The sequence below is a fragment of the Microcaecilia unicolor genome, chromosome 7, assembly GCF_901765095.1.
Source record: "Microcaecilia unicolor chromosome 7, aMicUni1.1, whole genome shotgun sequence".
NCBI lineage: Eukaryota > Metazoa > Chordata > Amphibia > Gymnophiona > Siphonopidae > Microcaecilia > Microcaecilia unicolor.
The window spans coordinates 98,275,888-98,296,740 of record NC_044037.1 but is presented as its reverse complement, the minus strand read 5'-3'; the positions used below and the strand labels follow the sequence as shown (position 1 = coordinate 98,296,740).

General features: G+C 45.0%; 1 protein-coding gene across 1 annotated transcript in view; it reads left to right on the top strand.

Moving 5' to 3' along the window:
• Window positions 1-19,979, top strand: part of ATXN2L (ataxin 2 like) — a 446,514-nt gene extending 426,535 nt beyond the window's left edge. Inside the window, exon 23 of the mRNA XM_030209208.1 lies at window positions 19,519-19,979. Coding sequence (XP_030065068.1) covers window positions 19,519-19,568 — 50 coding nt within the window. The 3' untranslated portion in view covers window positions 19,569-19,979. The remainder of the gene's footprint in view (window positions 1-19,518) is intronic.
• Window positions 19,980-20,853: the final 874 nt, after the last annotated feature.

Genomic DNA, 20,853 nt, shown 5'->3' with positions numbered 1-20,853 from the left:
GGTGAAGTAGTCCTGTGCCCTTAGCAGAGAAACACCCCCAAAACATAACATTTCCACCTCCATGCTTGACAGTGGGGACGGTGTTCTTTGGGTCATAGGCAGCATTTCTCTTCCTCCAAACACGGCGAGTTGAGTTCATGCCAAAGAGCTCAATTTTTGTCTCATCTGACCACAGCACCTTCTCCCAATCACTCTCGGCATCATCCAGGTGTTCACTGGCAAACTTCAGACGGGCCGTCACATGTGCCTTCCGGAGCAGGGGGACCTTGCGGGCACTGCAGGATTGCAATCCGTTATGTCGTAATGTGTTACCAATGGTTTTCGTGGTGACAGTGGTCCCAGCTGCCTTGAGATCATTGACAAGTTTCCCCCTTGTAGTTGTAGGCTGATTTCTAACCTTCCTCATGATCAAGGATACCCCACGAGGTGAGATTTTGCGTGGAGCCCCAGATCTTTGTCGATTGACAGTCATTTTGTACTTCTTCCATTTTCTTACTATGGCACCAACAGTTGTCTCCTTCTCGCCCAGCGTCTTACTGATGGTTTTGTAGCCCATTCCAGCCTTGTGCAGGTGTATGATCTTGTCCCTGACATCCTTAGACAGCTCCTTGCTCTTGGCCATTTTGTAGAGGTTAGAGTCTGACTGATTCACTGAGTCTGTGGACAGGTGTCTTTCATACAGGTGACCATTGCCGACAGCTGTCTGTCATGCAGGTAACGAGTTGATTTGGAGCATCTACCTGGTCTGTAGGGGCCAGATCTCTTACTGGTTGGTGGGGGATCAAATACTTATTTCCCTCTGCAGAATGCAAATAAATTCATATACTTTCCACAATGTGATTTTCCGGATTTAATTTGTGATGTGCTATCTCTCACTGTTACCAATAACCTACCCTTCAATTATGGGCTGCTCATGTCTTTGTCAGTGGGCAAACTTACAAAATCAGCAAGGGATCAAATACTTATTTCCCCCACTGTATGCAACCTCACGAGTGGTCGCTCAATTCCCGAGTAGTGCGCCAGATCTTCCAGGTGTGGGGCACCCCCTTGGTAGATCTCTTTGCATCTCGAGCCAACCACAAAGTCCCTCAGTTCTGTTCCAGGCTTCAGGCCCACGGCAGACTGGCATCAGATGCCTTCCTCCTGGACTGGGGGGAAGGTCTGCTACATGCTTATCCTCCCATACCTCTGGTGGGGAAGACTTTGTTGAAACTCAAGCAAGACCGAGGCACCATGATTCTGATTGCTCCTTTTTGGCCGCGTCAGATCTGGTTCCCTCTTCTTCTGGAGTTGTCCTCAGAAGAACCGTGGAGATTGGAGTGTTTTCCGACCCTCATCACACAGGACGAAGGGGCGCTTCTGCATCCCAACCTCTGGTCTCTGGCTCTCACGGCCTGGATGTTGAGAGCGTAGACTTTGCCTCTTTGGGTCTGTCAGAGTGTGTCTCCCGTATCTTGCTTGCTTCCAGGAAAGATTCCACTAAGAGGAGTTACTTCTTTCTATGGAGGAGGTTTGCCGTCTGGTGTGACAGCAAGGCCCTAGATCCTCGCTCTTGTCCTACACAGACCCTGCTTGAATACCTTCTGCACTTGTCTGAGTCTGGTCTCAAGACCAACTCTGTAAGGGTTCACCTTAGTGCAATCAGTGCATACCATTACCGTGTGGAAGGTAAGCCGATCTCAGGAAAGCCTTTAGTTGTTCGCTTCGTGAGAGGTTTGCTTTTGTCAAAGCCCCCCCGTCAAACCTCCTACAGTGTCATGGGATCTCAATGTCGTTCTCACCCAGCTGATGAAACCTCCTTTTGAGCCACTGAACTCCTGCCATCTGAAGTACTTGACCTGGAAGGTCATTTTCTTGGTGGCAGTTACTTCAGCTCATAGAGTCAGTGAGCTTCAGGCCCTGGTAGCCCAGGCCCCTTACACCAAATTTCATCATAACAGAGTAGTCCTCCGCACTCACCCTAAGTTCTTGCCAAAGGTTGTGTCGGAGTTCCATCTGAACCAGTCAATTGTCTTGCCAACATTCTTTCCCCGTCCTCATTCCTGCCCTGCTGAACGTCAGCTGCACACATTGGACTGCAAGAGAGCATTGGCCTTCTATCTGGAGCGGACACAGCCCAACGGACAGTCCGCCCAATTGTTTGTTTCTTTTGATCCCAACAGGAGGGGAGTGGCTGTGGGGAAACGCACCATATCCAATTGGCTAGCAGATTGCATTTCCTTCACTTACGCCCAGGCTGGGCTGGCTCTTGAGTGTCATGTCACGGCTCATAATGTTAGAGCCATGGCAACGTCGGTAGCCCACTTGAAGTCAGCCACTATTGAAGAGATTTGCAAAGCTGCGACGTGGTCATCTGTCCACACATTCACATCTCATTACTGCCTGCAGCAGGATACCCGACACGACAGTCGGTTCGGGCAGTCAGTGCTTCAGAATCTGTTCGGGGTTTAGAATCCAACTCCACCCCCCTAGGCCCATTTTTATTCTGTTCCAGGCTACACTCTCTGTTAGTTGGATAAGTTTTTAGGTCAATCTCAGTTTTGTCCTCGCCATTGCGAGGCCCAATTGACCATGTTTGTTGTTTTGAGTGAGCCTGGGGGCTAGGGATACCCCATCAGTGAGAACAAGCAGCCTGCTTGTCCTCGGAGAAAGCGAATGCTACATACCTGTAGAAGGTATTCTCCAAGGACAGCAGGCTGATTGTTCTCACAAACCCGCCCGCCTCCCCTTTGGAGTTGTGTCTTCCCTTGTTTTGTCTTGCTACATATGGGACTGACGAACACGAGCCGGTTCGGGCGGGAAGACGGCCGCGCATGCGCGGTGCGCATGGGCACGCGAGGACTAGCAAAGGCCTTTGCTAGTGAAGTTTCCGATTGGAGGGGCTGCCGTGGACGTCACCCATCAGTGAGAACAATCAGCCTGCTGTCCTCGGAGAATACCCTCTACAGGTATGTAGCATTCGCTTTATTAACACACAAAATAAGGAAATGCAATACAAATACATCAAACAGTATCCAGACAATAGTGAATAGTCCATCAGTTTCAGGAATACAAGACAAACTTTTATGTATGTGGAGAAAGTGTTGGTTCCCCAACCCATCCTATTTCTCCCTTTCCCATTCTGTATACCAACAAGTGTCTAAATATTTCTTTGAGGACAATCAGGACTTAGTTTTTCACATGTGGGTTACATCCCCAGGATTATGTCCCTGAGGGAACCGTGGTGCGGACGCCACCCAGTGTTCACTGCAAGAAAGCCTTGGTCAGGCTCACACCACACATGCACGAGTGCCTTCCCGCCAGCCTGAGTTACACAGGACCCTCAGTGTTCTTTTTCTCTGTGGAACTGTGAAGACCTGTCTTCCATTGCAGTGTGAGACACTTTTTTTTTTTTTTAAACTTTCTACTTTCAGGTTTTTGTGAGTGGTTGGGGAATTTCTTCACAGTTTTACTCCTCTCCCTTCCCTCCCTGTTTTTTCTTAGATTTTTGACCCTTTCAGTTTCCTTTCTTTTCGGGCCATTTTGGGCCTAAGCTCCTGACTGAGATCTACACGTGACGAGCTCAGGAGACTATTTTTATTTTCCCCTGCCACCATTGAGTCGTCTGATTTCGCTGCGGCTGTTTTCCTTGTGGTGTCCCAGAAGCCTACCAGTGGGTTCAAGAAGGACTATAATGCGACTGTCTGTGACGGAGTGATCATTACTCTCTTAACTGTTAACTTTTGCATTTAAATGCAGAAGAGAACCCATAAATCTAGAGCAGTGTTTCCCAAATCTGGTCCTGGAGTACCTCTTGCCAGTCAGGTTTTCAGGATAGCCACAATGAATATGCATGAAATATATTTGCATATAATGGAGGCATTGTATGCAAATCAAGTTCATGCATATTTATTGTGGATATCCTGAAAACCTGACTGGCAAGGGGTACTGCAGGAATGGACTTGGGGGAAACACTGATCTAGAGAAAAGGTGCGTGAGAGACTTTTGGCACCCAGAAGTCCAATTTATTGATCAAGAGCATCAGTTTCCATGGCATTTGGAGCTGCACTAGATACTGTTGACGCATCAAGAAGGTCACCAGGAGCTCTGGGGTATCAGCATTGCCGATACCCAAGAAGCTTCAACAAGAGGATCGCTCCCCCTGTTTTAGCAGTGTCAATGTGCCAGTCGCCCTGATGCTGTGACCTTTCTTCTGATTCAGCACCAATGACTTAACAGGCTGTTCCCACACCAGTACCAGCCCTGCCTTTACTGATGCCTGCCTTCAACTAACGGTTCCAGGTTATGCTCCAGGAGAAGCTGGGCTGCATACTGGGTCGCTGCAGCACACAATCACCGAGGGCGCTTGCGCCAGTTATGGCCTTTCTCCAGCCCATCCTGGAGACCCGTGCTCCGCCTGTTGGGCAGTCATTGATGCCAGTGACCCTCTCCAGTCCATCAGGGAAGGAAGCTGTATTGGCGCCCTCGCTCTGGGCCTGGACTTTTCAGCAGACCGAGGCAGGCACAGACTCAGACTTCACATGATGAATACTTTGCTGAGTGAAACAGACCTGTTTCCAAAACAAGACGTACACAGATCAGGGTAAAGACCTGGAGACATCGGCAAAATAATCCTGAAAACTACAAACTTTTTTTCCATTATCTGTCTGCCTCCCATTGTGGAACACTTGTAAAATCTCATATTTGTGGGCATAATTATTCAAAAAGCAAATCACCTTTCTGGGACGCATATTATTTTCCTGCCATAGGGTGCATGACTTTTGGACACCTATACTTTTGTATAGAAAAGAACAATAGAATCCTAAGGTCTGTCTACCAATATAATTAACATGAAAGGTTACAATTTGCTCTTCTGCATTTGGGTGCCAAAAGGAATGAGTTGTGCCGCATGCAGTGCTGCAGGAGGTGAGTGAATTGAGCTGGACTTTATATACCACCATTTGGGAGCCAAATGGAGAAAAGCAAATTTCAGTTCCCAAACAGTGGTGCCAAAAGTCATGCACCCTGCTTAAGTACCTACAAGAATACTTATGAAGCATAATGTAGTTATTTTTAACTTTTCACTTTAATTATATTGATAGTCATAACTTGAGGTTCTATAGTACTTTTCTGTAGTAGGGGCACCTACCAACAGTGTATTGGGTGCCAAAAAATGCAGGCAGTGAGTGAACTGTGCCAGACCTGACACCACCATTTGGGTGCCCAAAAGTCCAGTGTTTTGGGTGCCCAGAAGTCATGAGTGTCACCACTGCAGGAAGGGAGTGAATTGAGCTGGACTTAGGGAATGGGATTTGATATACCACCTTTCTGTGATTTTTGCAATTACATTCAAAGCGGTGTACAACACACCACCATTTGGGCACCCAAACTCCCTGATTCGCCTGCCATACTCGTGATCTGCAAATTGCTTACCAGCAGAGAGTGCAAAACAATTGTGGAGTTCTACGGGGGGTTTTCTAGCAACTCTGGGAGTCCCACCAGCCTGAAATTCTCTCTTCAGGAATGATTTTCAAGATAATCAGTTTTCTCTTCGTCACTTAACCTGTACTTGTAACTCAGCCAGTTCATTTTCGGGTCACAGCCACGGCTGCCTTCAAAGCACTCACATGATGTTTTCCAAACAATTGCTGCTAGATTCTATTTTGTTGATTATCACCTGCAGCTTTTCTTTTTCCCAGTGCATGCTTGATTGTGCTTTCTTCTCCGTGGTTATTTCTGCTCAGCAGTAGGAAAAGCCAGACCCATTGCAGTCTGCTGTTACAGCCACCTGTGCAGCAACAGTGTCTCCCCCCCCCCCCCCCCCCCCCCCCCCCCCAGTGATTTTGTTGCTTTAAACTGCGATCCACAGCTTAAAATCAAGAGGAAGGGTGCTTGACATTGCCAGACTATCAAATCTCACGGCAAAGTAGTTAGAGGGTAAATTAAATTGATGATTTTGGTGGTTGAAGCTGTAACCATCAAAGCACAGCTCTGCCATATAGTCACTAGAGGTTTAATCTCTTCACGCCACCTCTGCGAATGGGTGAAGCTTACCCAATAATTCTCACACAACCGGTCGTCAATTCATCACTTCTCTTTATTTTTCATTACTTCAAATGACAGACAAAAATCATAGCAGAAGCAATGCACAAACAGCTTACTAAAACATAAGAAAAGATTAGAAGTGGGAAGAGCTAGCAGTCACCTGGCTTCCCGCGTGCCCACAAGACTCTCCCCCAGGGGCAAAGGCGTTCTCTCATTTTATAGGTTTTTCATCCATCTCTCTATCCTTTCCCAGTATCTGCCTATCTATTCTTTCCACCTATCATCTCTCGTCCATCCCTCCCATGTTCCAGAATTATCTTTCCTGCTTTTTATCCTGTTTCTTTGTCCTGTCCAGCTACAGTACTAACATTCCTGAGTCAGTTAACACCTTTATCTGTTTAAAATGCAAGCTGAGGATGCTGTAGTAATATGGCAGGAAGATTACTCCACTTGCACGTAGAGCTGTTTTTAAATATTAGAGCTTCCAAATGATAAAACTTAAAGCGTAGTTTGTCTCAAAATCATCTAAATGATTAAAATGAACCTCAACTTATTGACTCTGCACGAAAACAGTATTAAACTTTGCTGCAGAAAAATCTTTAAATGCCATTTAATTGCAACATGATTCCATTGCATTAATATTACACTAAGCTGCTTTTTGCCAGATTGAATTTCAACATCGCTGCACTGTCAAGATTTTTTAAATGTCCAAAAAAAACCTCACATAAGCTCAAAATGGGGAGCACACTCTCCTTCATTCAATGTCAGAAAACACTGCTAGTCTCAACACCAGCATTTGAAGTCCAAATTTCTCACCTTAATATTGAGTCACAGTTACTTTGGTAAGCCATTATCTTTTTCTCAATGTGGTTCTTATCCTCCTTAAATTTTTAGTACCAATGGCCTGCTCATTCTTTTCAAACTAGTTTGAGTCATTATGTTATCAAACCTATAAATGGCAAGTGACCGACTCACCTGCAAATGCGCAGTAGAGACTTCCCTCTCTGTCCCGCCCCCGCATCAAGACGTGATGACGGGGGAGGGGGGCGGGACAGAGAGGGAAACTGCGCGGGAGGGAGGGAACCGCTGACGTCGCTACCGCTCCCCCCCCCCCCCCCCCCCAAGGTAGCCACCACCCCCCCTTCACCCGGCCCGGGCCCTCTCTTCGTTATTCAACTTACAGCAGCGCCGAAACAGCAGCAAGCAGCTCAGCTTCAGCTCCCGTCGGCCTTCCTTTCCTGCCTGTGCCCCGCCCTCGCCAACGTGACGTCACACGAGGGCGAGACACAGGCAATGAAGGAAGGCCATCGGGAGCTGCTGCTTGCTGCTGTTTTGGTGCTGCTGTAAGTTGAATAACGAAGAGAGAGCCCGGGCCGGGTGAAGGGGGGGCGGGGCGACTCCGGGGTGGGGGGGGGCGGTAGCGGCTACCTTAGGGGGGGAGGGGACATGGGAGGTCTCAGAAGGAGGGGGGGCCTTGGAGCTGGGAGGACTGGACTGAAGGGGGCCTTCCAGCTGGCTGGGAAGAAGGCACGGGGGGGCAGGGGGCCTTGGAACTGGGAGGGAGAGCAGGGGGCCCCTTACAGTTGTGAGGGAATGGGGCCCTTACAGTTGTGAGGGAGAGCAGGGGGCCTTGGAACTGGGAGGGAGGGAAGGGGGCCTTGGGAGCTGGGGGGGAGGGCCTGGGGCCTTGGAACTGGGAGGGAGGGAGGGCGGGCAGGGGGCCTTGCAGCTGGGAAGGGGGGAGGACTGGAGCCTTGGAGCTGGGATGGAGGGACAGAGGGGGCCTTGGAGCTGGCGGGGAAGGAGGATGGCAGGGGGCCTTGCAGCTGCAACGGGAGGGGGGCCTTGGGAAAAAAAACATTCCAATACGCGCCCGTTTTAACGGGCTTAACGGCTAGTTTAATCATAATTAAGCAGTAGTGCTATTAGATTCTGGGTTGTGTTTACTATGGCTATGCACTCTCTCCTGGTTCATTCAAATAATAACAAGCGACAGTCCTGAAAATACATGCATCTAAATGAGCCTATCCAGAGCACTGCCAGTATCATCTTGTTGCTTAATTCTGATAAACCTACGTATACTACCAATGTATGGAAAACATACATAAAAATAATGATGCGTAAAAATAATCATGTTTTGTGATTGTGTTTGTTGGTTGTAAGCTGCCCAGAATTGTAGATGGTACGAGGTAGAAGATTTTTTTTTTTTTTTTTTAAATAAATAAAATAGTACTATTCTCAAACTGATATGGATAAATAGCCCCAAAGGAGAACTACTGATAGTGTGGACAAGGCATTGATAGTTGAAGAAACCTTAAACAAAATATAAGTACTTTGAATATAAAAATACAAATCTAATATAATAATTCGCACCTCCAAAGTTCTGAAGCTGACTCCGTGGCAGTGAAGCCATGTAGGGTTCGTAATCACACTCCCGATCACTGCCCCGCCCTCAAGGGAACTCTGTATAGTTGCCAGGGAAAGAAACGCGACGTCAAGGAGAAGGGACCAACCACAGGCAATCACTCTCAGTTTCCGCAAACAGGAAATGAGGGCGAGACCAAAGGAACAGCTGAAACCACAGCCTGTCTGAAGTGGCGTCTGTACTTGCTGCACTTCAGTGTTGGCGGACGAGCAGCAGGTAAAACTTTTTAAACAGCACATGTCCTCCTTGCACTCGCAGGCCACAGACACAGAGGGAGGGAGGCACTGGGCGGCGGAAATCGGAGGAGAGGGGGGGTCCTGAGACGAGAGAGGGGGTAGGGGTCCTGAGAGGGAGGGGGTGGGGGTCTTGAGACGAGAGAGGGTGGGGGTCTTGAGACGAGAGAGGGTGGGGGTCAGAGGAGGGGGGGCGGGAGGAGGAGGGGTGGGGAGGGGGAAGAGGAGGGGGTGAGGGGGCCCTGGAACCTTGCTAGTGCCCGTTTCCTTTCTGTTCGAAACTGGCCTCTTTTACTAGTATTTTAATATTAAACTGCCTACAGTTCAGTTGTAAATCCTAGTATGTTTCAGATTGCAATAACTTATAACTGCATACATACAATGGAGGGAACATATAGAAAAAAAGGGGCGTATGTGCCTCAAGTAGCACAAATATAGATTAAATATTACAGATTGGCAGCAACCAGAACAAAAATATTCTTGGATGTCTCTTAAAAGATCAAAGAAAATGACAGAAGTCTGGTTGAGGCTTTGAGGTTCTAAACTTCTCATAGATCAAAATTTGTTCAATTTTTAAAAGCTTAACATCTGAATCACTTCCCCTCAAACCAAGTTGGACAACTTGAGAAACACAAAGGCTTAATTCTTCAAAGCTGTGACCTCTTTCTCCACAGTATATTACCAGCATTTCCAAGCTTCCCCGTTCCAGGAAGGAGATTTGAGGCCAGGCCTGGATTTCCAATCACCCATTCTGGTGCATTATGAGAACTTTTGTGCTGATTTCAATGGGCAAAATTAGGGACTGAAATTACTACATTGCACCAGAGTAGTAAAGTCCCACTTTAGGAGCTGGGCTCCTTAGAAGCTGTAGGTTGACTCTGGTGAGGTGAGAATCCTGGCAGAACCTGAACTAGTGGCAAAAAGCACAACATTATTCATCTCACACAGACTAAAGGGAAAGGGACAATTTTAGTAACTTGTCACTTTCACTCTTCCCATCCCCCTCCCACCTATGTCACAGGCAGTCATCCAGTCCTGATTTTTCTGAATAGTCACTAGAGAGGAAAGCTATTGGGTGGGAGCATGAAGACTCCACATAGCCCTAATGGACTCCCCAGCCCAGCATAGCACTTATGACTGTGAGGAAAGACTCTAACCCAGCCTTGCCACATCACCCTTTCCCACACACAAAAAGAAAAGTGCTAACACTGTCCCCCTGCTCACCACTTTCTTCATGGTAGCTGCCATTGTGGAACTGTACCAGTGTCCTCTGCTGAGCAAGTAGGTATGGCTGAATCGCACAGTCTCCGCTGTTGAAGGTGAGGAGTACCTTTCTCACTGCAAGAGGGCATCCCCGAGGGAGGGATGGCAGCTGTCGCTGTTCATATGGTCAGGGGAGAGGGAGGGGGATGTTAGAACAAATGATCCACCCTGAATCAAACAAAAAAAATGGTCCATCCTAGTTAAATATCTTTTTTTCCCTTTAAACTGCACCACTGCAAAATGGTATGCACAGGGATACATGAAAATATGTGCACAGTGTAGAGGGAACTATGCTACTCAGCTGCTTTGTGTTTGACAGTCTTTTTTTTTTTTTTTTTTTTTTTGCTCGACAGCGACCTGATCTGTGGGCTTACATCTCAATTATGCCAGCTTGTATTGGACTACGGCACCGTGTAACCATAATCCTTTCTTCACAACTATTTTGTACCTTCCCTATTAGCTTAGCCATTGCATTGACAGTTCATGGCCATGGAACAGAGATAATGTCTCCCTTTAAAACTTAGTATCCTGTTACATGTACATTTGTTTTGTTTGATTACATGCTGCTTCAGCTCAAAGCAAGACAAAGTAGTTGATTATGATTAGATACCAGTCTCCCCTCCCCACCCAATTCTCCTATCTACCACCCTCAATGCCTTTAACAAGTATCCACAAAGGGACATGCCCAGAGGCGTAGCTAGATGGGTCACCAGGGGAGCAGCCACTCCCCAAATGGACTTGCGTCGGCGCCTATTTTTCATGTGATGTGTTTAAAATATGTGCCATCAGGAGTCCGCTCCCCCCCCCCCCCCCCTCCCCATGCCTTCAACCTGGCTACGCTACTGGACATGCTTTCATAAATAAGATTTAAGACATTTCCAAAATTGAACATAAGATATCTGTGCAAAATCAGACTATGGCATTAATTCCACAAATGAGAGAAAACATGCCTGAAAGGGAATGGATGCTTGTATAATAGCAGAAGTAATAGTAAATAAAACAGAGAATTCAGACTTTCTTAGGTGTGATGAAGGCAAGGGAGGAGTGGGGCTGATGGGGGTTATGTCTCTTGTTAGATGTGGTAACCATGTTAGTCCACTTTTAAAGGTGATCAATAGAAATAGAACAAAATAAAACATGGAAAATAAAATAAAATGATACCTTTTTTATTGGACATAACTTAATACATTTTTTGATTAGCTTTCGAAGGTAGCCCTTCATCATTTCCAATCTGACGAAGAAGGGCTACCTTCAAAAGCTAATCAAAAATGTATTACAGTGGGGGAAATAAGTATTTGATCCCTTGCTGATTTTGTAAGTTTGCCCACTGACAAAGACATGAGCAGCCCATAATTGAAGGGTAGGTTATTGGTAACAGTGAGAGATAGCACATCACAAATTAAATCCGGAAAATCACATTGTGGAAAGTATATGAATTTATTTGCATTCTGCAGAGGGAAATAAGTATTTAATCCCTCTGGCAAACAAGACCTAATACTTGGTGGCAAAACCCTTGTTGGCAAGCACAGCGGTCAGACGTCTTCTGTAGTTGATGATGAGGTTTGCACACATGTCAGGAGGAATTTTGGTCCACTCCTCTTTGCAGATCATCTCTAAATCATTAAGAGTTCTGGGCTGTCGCTTGGCAACTCGCAGCTTCAGCTCCCTCCATAAGTTTTCAATGGGATTAAGGTCTGGTGACTGGCTAGGCCACTCCATGACCCTAATGTGCTTCTTCCTGAGCCACTCCTTTGTTGCCTTGGCTGTATGTTTTGGGTCATTGTCGTGCTGGAAGACCCAGCCACGACCCATTTTTAAGGCCCTGGCGGAGGGAAGGAGGTTGTCACTCAGAATTGTACGGTACATGGCCCCATCCATTCTCCCATTGATGCGGTGAAGTAGTCCTGTGCCCTTAGCAGAGAAACACCCCCAAAACATAACATTTCCACCTCCATGCTTGACAGTGGGGACGGTGTTCTTTGGGTCATAGGCAGCATTTCTCTTCCTCCAAACACGGCGAGTTGAGTTCATGCCAAAGAGCTCAATTTTTGTCTCATCTGACCACAGCACCTTCTCCCAATCACTCTCGGCATCATCCAGGTGTTCACTGGCAAACTTCAGACGGGCCGTCACATGTGCCTTCCGGAGCAGGGGGACCTTGCGGGCACTGCAGGATTGCAATCCGTTATGTCGTAATGTGTTACCAATGGTTTTCGTGGTGACAGTGGTCCCAGCTGCCTTGAGATCATTGACAAGTTCCCCCCTTGTAGTTGTAGGCTGATTTCTAACCTTCCTCATGATCAAGGATACCCCACGAGGTGAGATTTTGCGTGGAGCCCCAGATCTTTGTCGATTGACAATCATTTTGTACTTCTTCCATTTTCTTACTATGGCACCAACAGTTGTCTCCTTCTCGCCCAGCGTCTTACTGATGGTTTTGTAGCCCATTCCAGCCTTGTGCAGGTGTATGATCTTGTCCCTGACATCCTTAGACAGCTCCTTGCTCTTGGCCATTTTGTAGAGGTTATAGTCTGACTGATTCACTGAGTCTGTGGACAGGTGTCTTTCATACAGGTGACCATTGCCGACAGCTGTCTGTCATGCAGGTAACGAGTTGATTTGGAGCATCTACCTGGTCTGTAGGGGCCAGATCTCTTACTGGTTGGTGGGGGATCAAATACTTATTTCCCTCTGCAGAATGCAAATAAATTCATATACTTTCCACAATGTGATTTTCCGGATTTAATTTGTGATGTGCTATCTCTCACTGTTACCAATAACCTACCCTTCAATTATGGGCTGCTCATGTCTTTGTCAGTGGGCAAACTTACAAAATCAGCAAGGGATCAAATACTTATTTCCCCCACTGTATGTCCAATAAAAAAGGTATCATCTTATTTTCTTGTCCATGTTTTATTTTGTTCTATTTCTATTGATTATCTATATCAGCTGGAAAGCATGAAAAGAGATGGTGACAAGCTGACCTGCACAAAGCACTGGTAGAGCTGTGCTTAGTGCTGAGGAAAAGGCGGCAAAGTAGATCAACATGGAATGTCAGTAGAGTTATAGTACACTTTTTTTTTTATCATTTATTTACAGTTTTTCATTTCACAAGGGTCACTTGCAAACAGCAATACAGAGATGACTGTACATTAATACAATATTAGAAGAAAACAGTCTCAACTAGATAAATGAATTATATACAATCTTTCTCTTTCTTAGACCACAAAATAAATAGGGAGAGTGAAACAAGACAAGGAGATCAATTAAACAGTAAACCAAGAAAATGTGGTATTAACCCGATTATCCCCAGTTATTATTTATCTGAATCCATTATTCCACATTGATCATCTGGTTGGCCTCCTCAAACCCAAAACGATGTATAGTAAATTAATTTCGTTGGAAACATACTTATTGTCCAATTTTAGTGGAAACAATACTTTCATTTTTCCCCTTTTAAAACCAGAAATTATTTAACAATACAAACACTTGAATCTCTGATCCAGTTCCCAGTGATTAAAGTAATCCCAGTTTCACAGGCTTCACTCCTTTTGAATTAATATACTAAGAGGAATCATTTCAGAGGAAAAAAAACTGAGTCATACCCGGAACTCTGGGAAAACAATCTGTAACAATATTCATTTTATTCAAATTTTTCTGGTCCATTAACATTGTCAAAATCGTAACCGTTTCCTATTCCTGTAGAACTTCATTTGCTGTATCAATTTTTCATTCTCAAAGGATTTGATTAGATTATCCATGTGGCTCACTAATAAGATTATATCTGAAGCAAAATTATTTATTACCACCGTTAGGTCCTGGTGCACCTTCCAGATGATATTCAATGTAACCTCCACGGGAGCCAAAAATCTCCAAGCTGATAGCTCTTACGGGTTTAGGAGTGGCACTGCCAACACGGGTTCAGCTGTAAACGACTTCCGTTTCAGCATACACTCCTAACTCACTCCTCCACTTCTTTGGACATGGTGGTTAAATGATTTGAGAGCGATGAAGTTGTTTCCAGGTCCAAGAGCATCGACGCTCCTTCGCCGGCGCTAATCAATGGACTCATCAACCCAGTCATCTGTGGGCAGCTCGTCGCGCAGCAGTCCCACACTTGCTGCACAGGGGACAAAACGCTGGCCATCGGCGGCTGACCCCCCCCCCCCCCCCCCCCATTGTCCCCTTCCTCTCAGTTAAGGTAACTGCAGGTGCAAAGAGGAAATTTCAAGTAAAGACAAAACTTCACAGGACAGCTGAGCCGTTGAGCGTACGAGCTTCAGGTCACCATCTTTCCACTCTCCCTAGTTTGGGACACTCTTTGTCTGGTTTCTCCTCAGAGGCCTGTCTGATTTGGGTAACCCTTCAGCATAGCCCTCTGAGTCATTGAAACACGGAAGCCCCTCCACCACTACAAGGTGGTGTCCCTTCGGAGGGGGAGTTATAGTACACTTAATGGTATAATAGGTAGACCTGGATGGTAAGCCATCATGGGCAGCAGAACAGTTTGTCTGCACTTCCAAGTTAACAGTAAAATAGAGAGGAAAAGCAGGCTCCTGCAGATAGTGAAGCTTTTTACAGCTGGCAGTGGATGATCTCCTTTAGTATCTAGTGCAATGGTAAGGGCAAAGAAAATTTATAGAGCTAGAGTAGTAGAGATCAACTAAGCACTTTTGGAGGTCAAATTGCCCTTAGCTACCAACTCCTATTTTAAGGAGAAAATGGTGGAGAAAAGGAGGGAGGGAGAAATTAAAATGTTATGAAGATAACAATAGAGGGGGAAAATAAGGCCTTAAAAAGGGAAAAGTATGACTTAATTGAAAAAGTGGACAGGCATATAGAACGGATGATGATGTGAATAAAATGGCAGACAGAAGGAAGTTGCAACACCCCACAGCATATGCCTCCACCATCTTATGTGTGAATTGCCACTGCTAGAGTCAGACTTTGTGTCAAAACCATTGGCTCCATTCCCAGGCTGAGCTGCTGCCCTGCCCACCCTCAGACACCAGAAGGTGACGTCATGACACCTTACTCAAATTCAGGCACTTACAGCGGTGCATGCAGAAGGAACAGGACATGCGTGCCCTGAGTTTACAGCCTATATGTTGACTCGACACTTGATACCTGTGATGGTTACTTTCACCCTGTTTTCTCTCTTAGCTCTGAGCTGTTCTACTCACCCCCCTTGAAGTCCCTCCATGCCCATGATGCCTGCATCCTTGTACTCTAGGGCTGCTGGTATTCGGCCCTGCCATCTTGTACAGTTCCATAACACAGGACGGTAGTCCCTCTTGAACCCATTCAGCAGTCCTCACTCTTTATCACCTAGTCGGGACAGTACTGTACATGTTGGACTCCTTAATATCCACTTATTTGGAGGTAAGCAGTTTTTGGTGCATGACTTGAATTTCTCAGGATCTGGATATTCTCTGGTAGAGACATGGCTTTGACCAGGAACCCCCCCCCCCCCCCCCCCCCCCCCCCCCCCCCCCCCCCCCCCATTTGTTACTCACTGTCGTGCTACAAGTAAGGGCGGTGGAGGATTGGCCATCATTTTTCACTCCGGCTTCAGGATCAAGCCAGAAGCTTCTAGTCATTTTAGAGGGAGTAGAATGCCTGCTTCGCCTCCTGTCCCTTTTGACTCTACTTCTCTACCACCCCCTGCAACCATCTCCTGTTGCATCCCTTCTGAACACTTTCGCTCAGGAGTCCCTTGATTCCTCCAATATAATAACCTTGGAGGATTTTAGCATCCACACTGATTACTCCAGGGCACCATTCTCCAGAGAAGTTTTGACTTTCTTCAGTGATTTCAGTTTTTTTCTTCATACCTTTCAGCCCACCCACCAGGATGGTCATACTTTAGATGGAATCTTCACCGAAACTGCCTCTACTATTCTCTGTCAGATGCCCTTAGATACTCAGGTAGAGACTTCAAACATGGCCCTTCAGAAAGCGCTGGATGCAGTGGAGCCTATGACCACCACTCGCCCTAAGAAAAATGGCTGGTACTCTGCCAACCGTATGCTAATGCAGATATAACTGTGTCATTGTGAGTGTGCTTGGAGGAAACGCAAGTGCTTACAATTATATCTAAATACAAATGCATGGCTTATCTTTATAAGAAGAGCATTTATTCAGCTAAAAGGAAATATTTGCAATGCATACCAGAGGCCCCTGACTCTAGAGCACTTTATAGAATCTTAAGATTTTATACAGATCAACCAGACGTCTCTCCCTCAGATGCACTTACAGCATCAGATTTGGCAACATATTTTTCTTAGAAAGTTGAGTCAACCCATTTATTAATGCCTCCAATTGCTCCCTTCCCAGTGACGCTCTGGGTCTGGCTCAGTCAACACAGACCCTTTCTTCTTTTGACACTCCCTCTTTGTCCTTTGTTTCTGAAGCTGTTTGATCTGCCATGCTCACCACTGCACTGCATGACCCCACCCCTCTAGCCTGGTCATCCTTTCGAGTTCCAGTCTTAATTCCCTGATCACTACCATCCTCTCTCATAGCTTCACTTCAGGTCAGTTTCTGTCTCCCTGGAAGATGGATGTAGTACAACCTAGATGGAAGGATACTAAACTGTCAGATGGAGACATATTCAATTATCGTCCTATAGCCAATCTCCACTTTTCCAAAGTGGTGGAATTCCTTGTATTAATGCATCTGAAGGACCATGCTAATGCTGTCTCTGCTCTCCATCCCAACCAAAAGAAAACCACAGAAGTGGAAAGAACACCGATATCCCACGAAGAGTAACTCAGAGAAAGCAAGGAGTTGGAACAGTCAGGCTTTTCAAAAACAGACCAGAGATGCTGGAGAAGGGTGACAAAACTTCAATAAATGATGACTCAACAAGGTACCAAGTTTCAGCACACAGGGTGCCTTCCTCTGGAGTCTTGGTTTATGTTTAAAAAAAATTGAGTCTTCAGTAGGTGGAATCTGAGAGGAGGGGGTCTTTAAAAAGACTTTTGAGAGTCTTGGAGAATGCTGCTGCTTCTATATGCTACTGTGAAGCTTCAGATTTCACCTATTGAAGACTCAATTTTTTCAAACATAAAGACTCCTGAGGAAGGCACCCCGTGTGCCAAAACTTGTACCTTGTTGAGTCATCATTTATTAAAGTTTTTCACCCTTCTCCAGCGTCGCTGGTCTGTTTTTGAAGAGCCTGACTCTGTTTCCACTCCTTGCTTTCTCCATCCCAAACAGACAGGATTCTGTGCCTTTTATAACACTGAGACTGCTCTCATCGCCTTACTACAGTACTGACTGCCTTATCTCAAAACCTCACCATGCTGTTACTATTGATTTCTCTTTGATATTTGATCTTGGGGATCACGCCCTACTTTTAAAGAGGCTCTGGCATATTGGCGTTACTGGTAAGCGTGTGGTGAAGGCTTCAATCTTACCTGACCATTCGCTCCTACCATATTCTCTGGCACGATACTCTATCTGATCCCTTTACTGTGTGCTGTGGGGTTCCTCAGGAATCCTTATTGGCCCCATTATTATTTAATATTTTTATGGCCCCTCTGGCAACACTTATCACTGACTTCGGCTTTATACCCTTTATGTACACTGATATACTTTGCACTTTCTGATCCCTCTGACCCATCGGCATGATTTGTCTTGATGCCTAAATTGGAAGTGATCTTACACTGGATTCAAGCTAATAGAATGAAATTGAACTTTGAAAAACTAAGGCTATGATATTTTCTCATAGTCCGGTTTCTGCTGTCCTGAGCCAAGTGCACCACCTTGGTATTTTCATTCCTATTTCTGATTCTGTTAAGATCCTAGGGTTCACTGTTTACGCGGGCCTTACCTTTTCTGCTCACATTACCACTGTAATCTCTAATTGTTTCTATGGACTTCATCAAATAACGTCCCTCCATCCCTTCCTGGAGGTTAGTGCCCTTTGTATTCTGACACATGCCTTAGTTCATTCCAGCATTGATTATTGCAACATGCTTTTTACTGTTCTGCGGCAGAGAGAATGTAGCGGTCAAGTTGATTACTGGTGGATGAACATACGACCGCGTCACTCCCCTCCTAAGACAAGAACATTGATTCCCTGTGTGCACATGTGTCCAATACAAAATTCTGATTTTAATCAACAAAATCCACACTTCTGGCCAACACCCTATCCTCTCTCAATAACTACTACGTTACTCCCTCAGTCGGGCACTTCGCTCCTCAGATCAGCCTCTCCTCACTGTTCTTTCCTTACAAAGTGGTACCTTTGGCTACTTTCCAGAAAACAATGTTTTCTTTTGCTGGCCCTGTTCTTTGGGAATGACCTTTCCACAGATTTGTGACTGTTGCACTTCTCACTCAGAGTTTAGAGTGGCCCGCAAAACCCACTGTTTTGGACAAATATGTGAGTCTACTACCAAAATTTTTGGGCCATCCCTGCCCTTTCTCTACATGGTCCTCATTTTCTGGAGACTTCGTTTGGGACACCAAGTTTGCTGGACTTTCCATCCCCTTCCCCCTGCTATTATTTAAGTAATGGCTATATCTTGTAGTTCATTTCCTACTATGGCTCTCCTGTTATTGATGATGTAAACTGCTATGATGGTTCATACCCTTTAGAGGTATATCAAATAAAGAAAAACATGAAACTAGCATGAAAACGTAATCTCTTTTTTTTGTGCATACATTATTTACAGAATTTCAATCCACTGTGTATATAGGGCACTTCCTTCTTGCCTCTAAAAGGGGAGGGGGGGAGCTGAACAGAAGAGACTGAAAAAACACAAATGGCAAAGGAAAAACACTTAGTTCAGTTTGTCTCTTTTATAATGCTAAAATTTATTAGAGTAAATGGTTACAATACCATTTCTTTTATCCCAGTATTACAGAAAATTGAATTCTTATTTATATCAGTCCAAATTTCAGTATAAGGAAAATAAAATCTCTCTGTGTGCTTTCCTTTGGAAGCTGTCAGATTCTAACTTAGTACAAAATGTGCTTAGGCAGAATACTGAATCTTAATTTTGTCCAATCACGTAATGCCTTATATTTTCTCTCTTACTTATCTGGTATTCTTCAAGGTCACCTTCACATAATTCTGTTTCTTTGGTATTTTTCTCAAATATTCATCATTTGCCCTTTGTAACCTTCTTCCCTCGAATACTTATCACTCATACTTGTCCTTCACTGAAAATGTCCCTGTGTTATCAGAGCCTGTTTGAAACAAACAGACACTAGTTAAAGTTTATGGCCCATTACTAGGGCTAAGCAAGCCTGTCTATGGTCTGTGAGAAAACCAAGACACAAACTAGCTAATTGCCCTACTAGATCATAGATAAGGGAATTTTATATATACAAAGCTGACATCTGAAAAACCAAACAGTTCTATACATCTGCTACAAAAAAATTATTTCAGCAGCATCTACCCAAGAATTTACGAGTAAAATATTGTTTGCTAGATTTATTTATACCTATCTGGTTGGGGGGGGGGGGGGGGGGTTGCACTTGGAAGATGATTTGGGTAAATTCTGGGATGGTATTTCTCCATGATTTTTCATTTTCTGATGTTCTGTTAATTTCTTTCAGTTCCATCTCATCCTCCACAGCAGCTTCCATTCCATCCCCCTGGGAACTGAAAGCAGCTTAGCAGGGCCCGGAATGACCTGATGCTGTTTCCCCAAGTCTGTCCTTAGACGGCAGCTGATATACTACAGGAGCGTGGAGTAGTGACCTGCCATCCAGTCCTGCAGACCTGAACAGACTGCCTTGTCACAGCCTGGCTCTGAAGTCCCACTGGATCAGCAGGAAAAATGCAGAAATCAAGCAGCGTGGCAGCAAGTTTTCCTTCCTTCCTTTCAGTTCTGGAGGCTACTGTGGGAAAAGTTGGAAAAGGAGTTTCTGCAAGTCCCTTCCCACTCCTGAAACTGAGACTGAAATGATTTTTTTTTTATTTTCTATTTATAAAATTGGGCTGTTTAAACAGAGTTCTCCATATTCCAAACTTAAGTTGAAATTAATGGACTACTTTTACTTTTTATTAAATAAAAATATTTAAAAAGTAAAAAAAAAAAAATACATAAAATAAAATTTTAAACTAACTACATTTCCGCTGTGGTGATGGTCTTTATAAAGGCAGAGTTGTACTTCTCAGAACATGTTTGTATGTGTGCAATGATAAAATACTTAGTTACATTGCAACATTTTTTTTTAATCCATCAGTCTTTGTCCATTGTTACTGAGAAGAAAATGGAAAATATTTTTATACAGAACTGTGAATTTAAAGTGATTCTGTGCTCAGATTTCAAGGTAGGTAGAAGTCCAGCTAGTTAACCGTAGATCCTTGGATGAATGTTAAGCTTGGTTAAATTTAATAGCTCTGATGACAAGCAGGATAAGATAGCATAACAAATGGGTAATGTCTTGTGATTGAGCCTGTGTGGGAAAAGCTTCCTCTAGTTCAATTCTGAAGAAAGTTTGACTTATCTGCATGTGCACTTTTGCATTGTGTGATTTTTATAGGACTGCTTCAGTTCTGATTTTTTCCGTACAGCCACTCGGATGTCTTCTTGTACACTCTATTGCGGTGCAAATGCTTCATGAAAAGTCACTTTTCCTCTTAATTTCTCTAATAAGGCTTTTTTCAGACATCTTTGATTCATTAGGTTTTTATGTATCTGCTTTTTTTTACCAGTTTTGAGTGCTCTCAGGAGAATGGGCAGGACCATTTTGGTATTTCGCAGTTATGTTCTGGGAAACACTACTTCCTCATTCTCCCCCTTCTGGGGACTGGAGTAGGTCTGGGTGTTGGCAGCACTGTCTTGAGCTTCAGAGCCCCTGATGTTCAGTCTTATCCTGGCCTTACCTGCTCCTCCTCCTCCTCCTCTCCCCCTGCTTAGGGTAGCTCCTGCATAGCATCAGTCT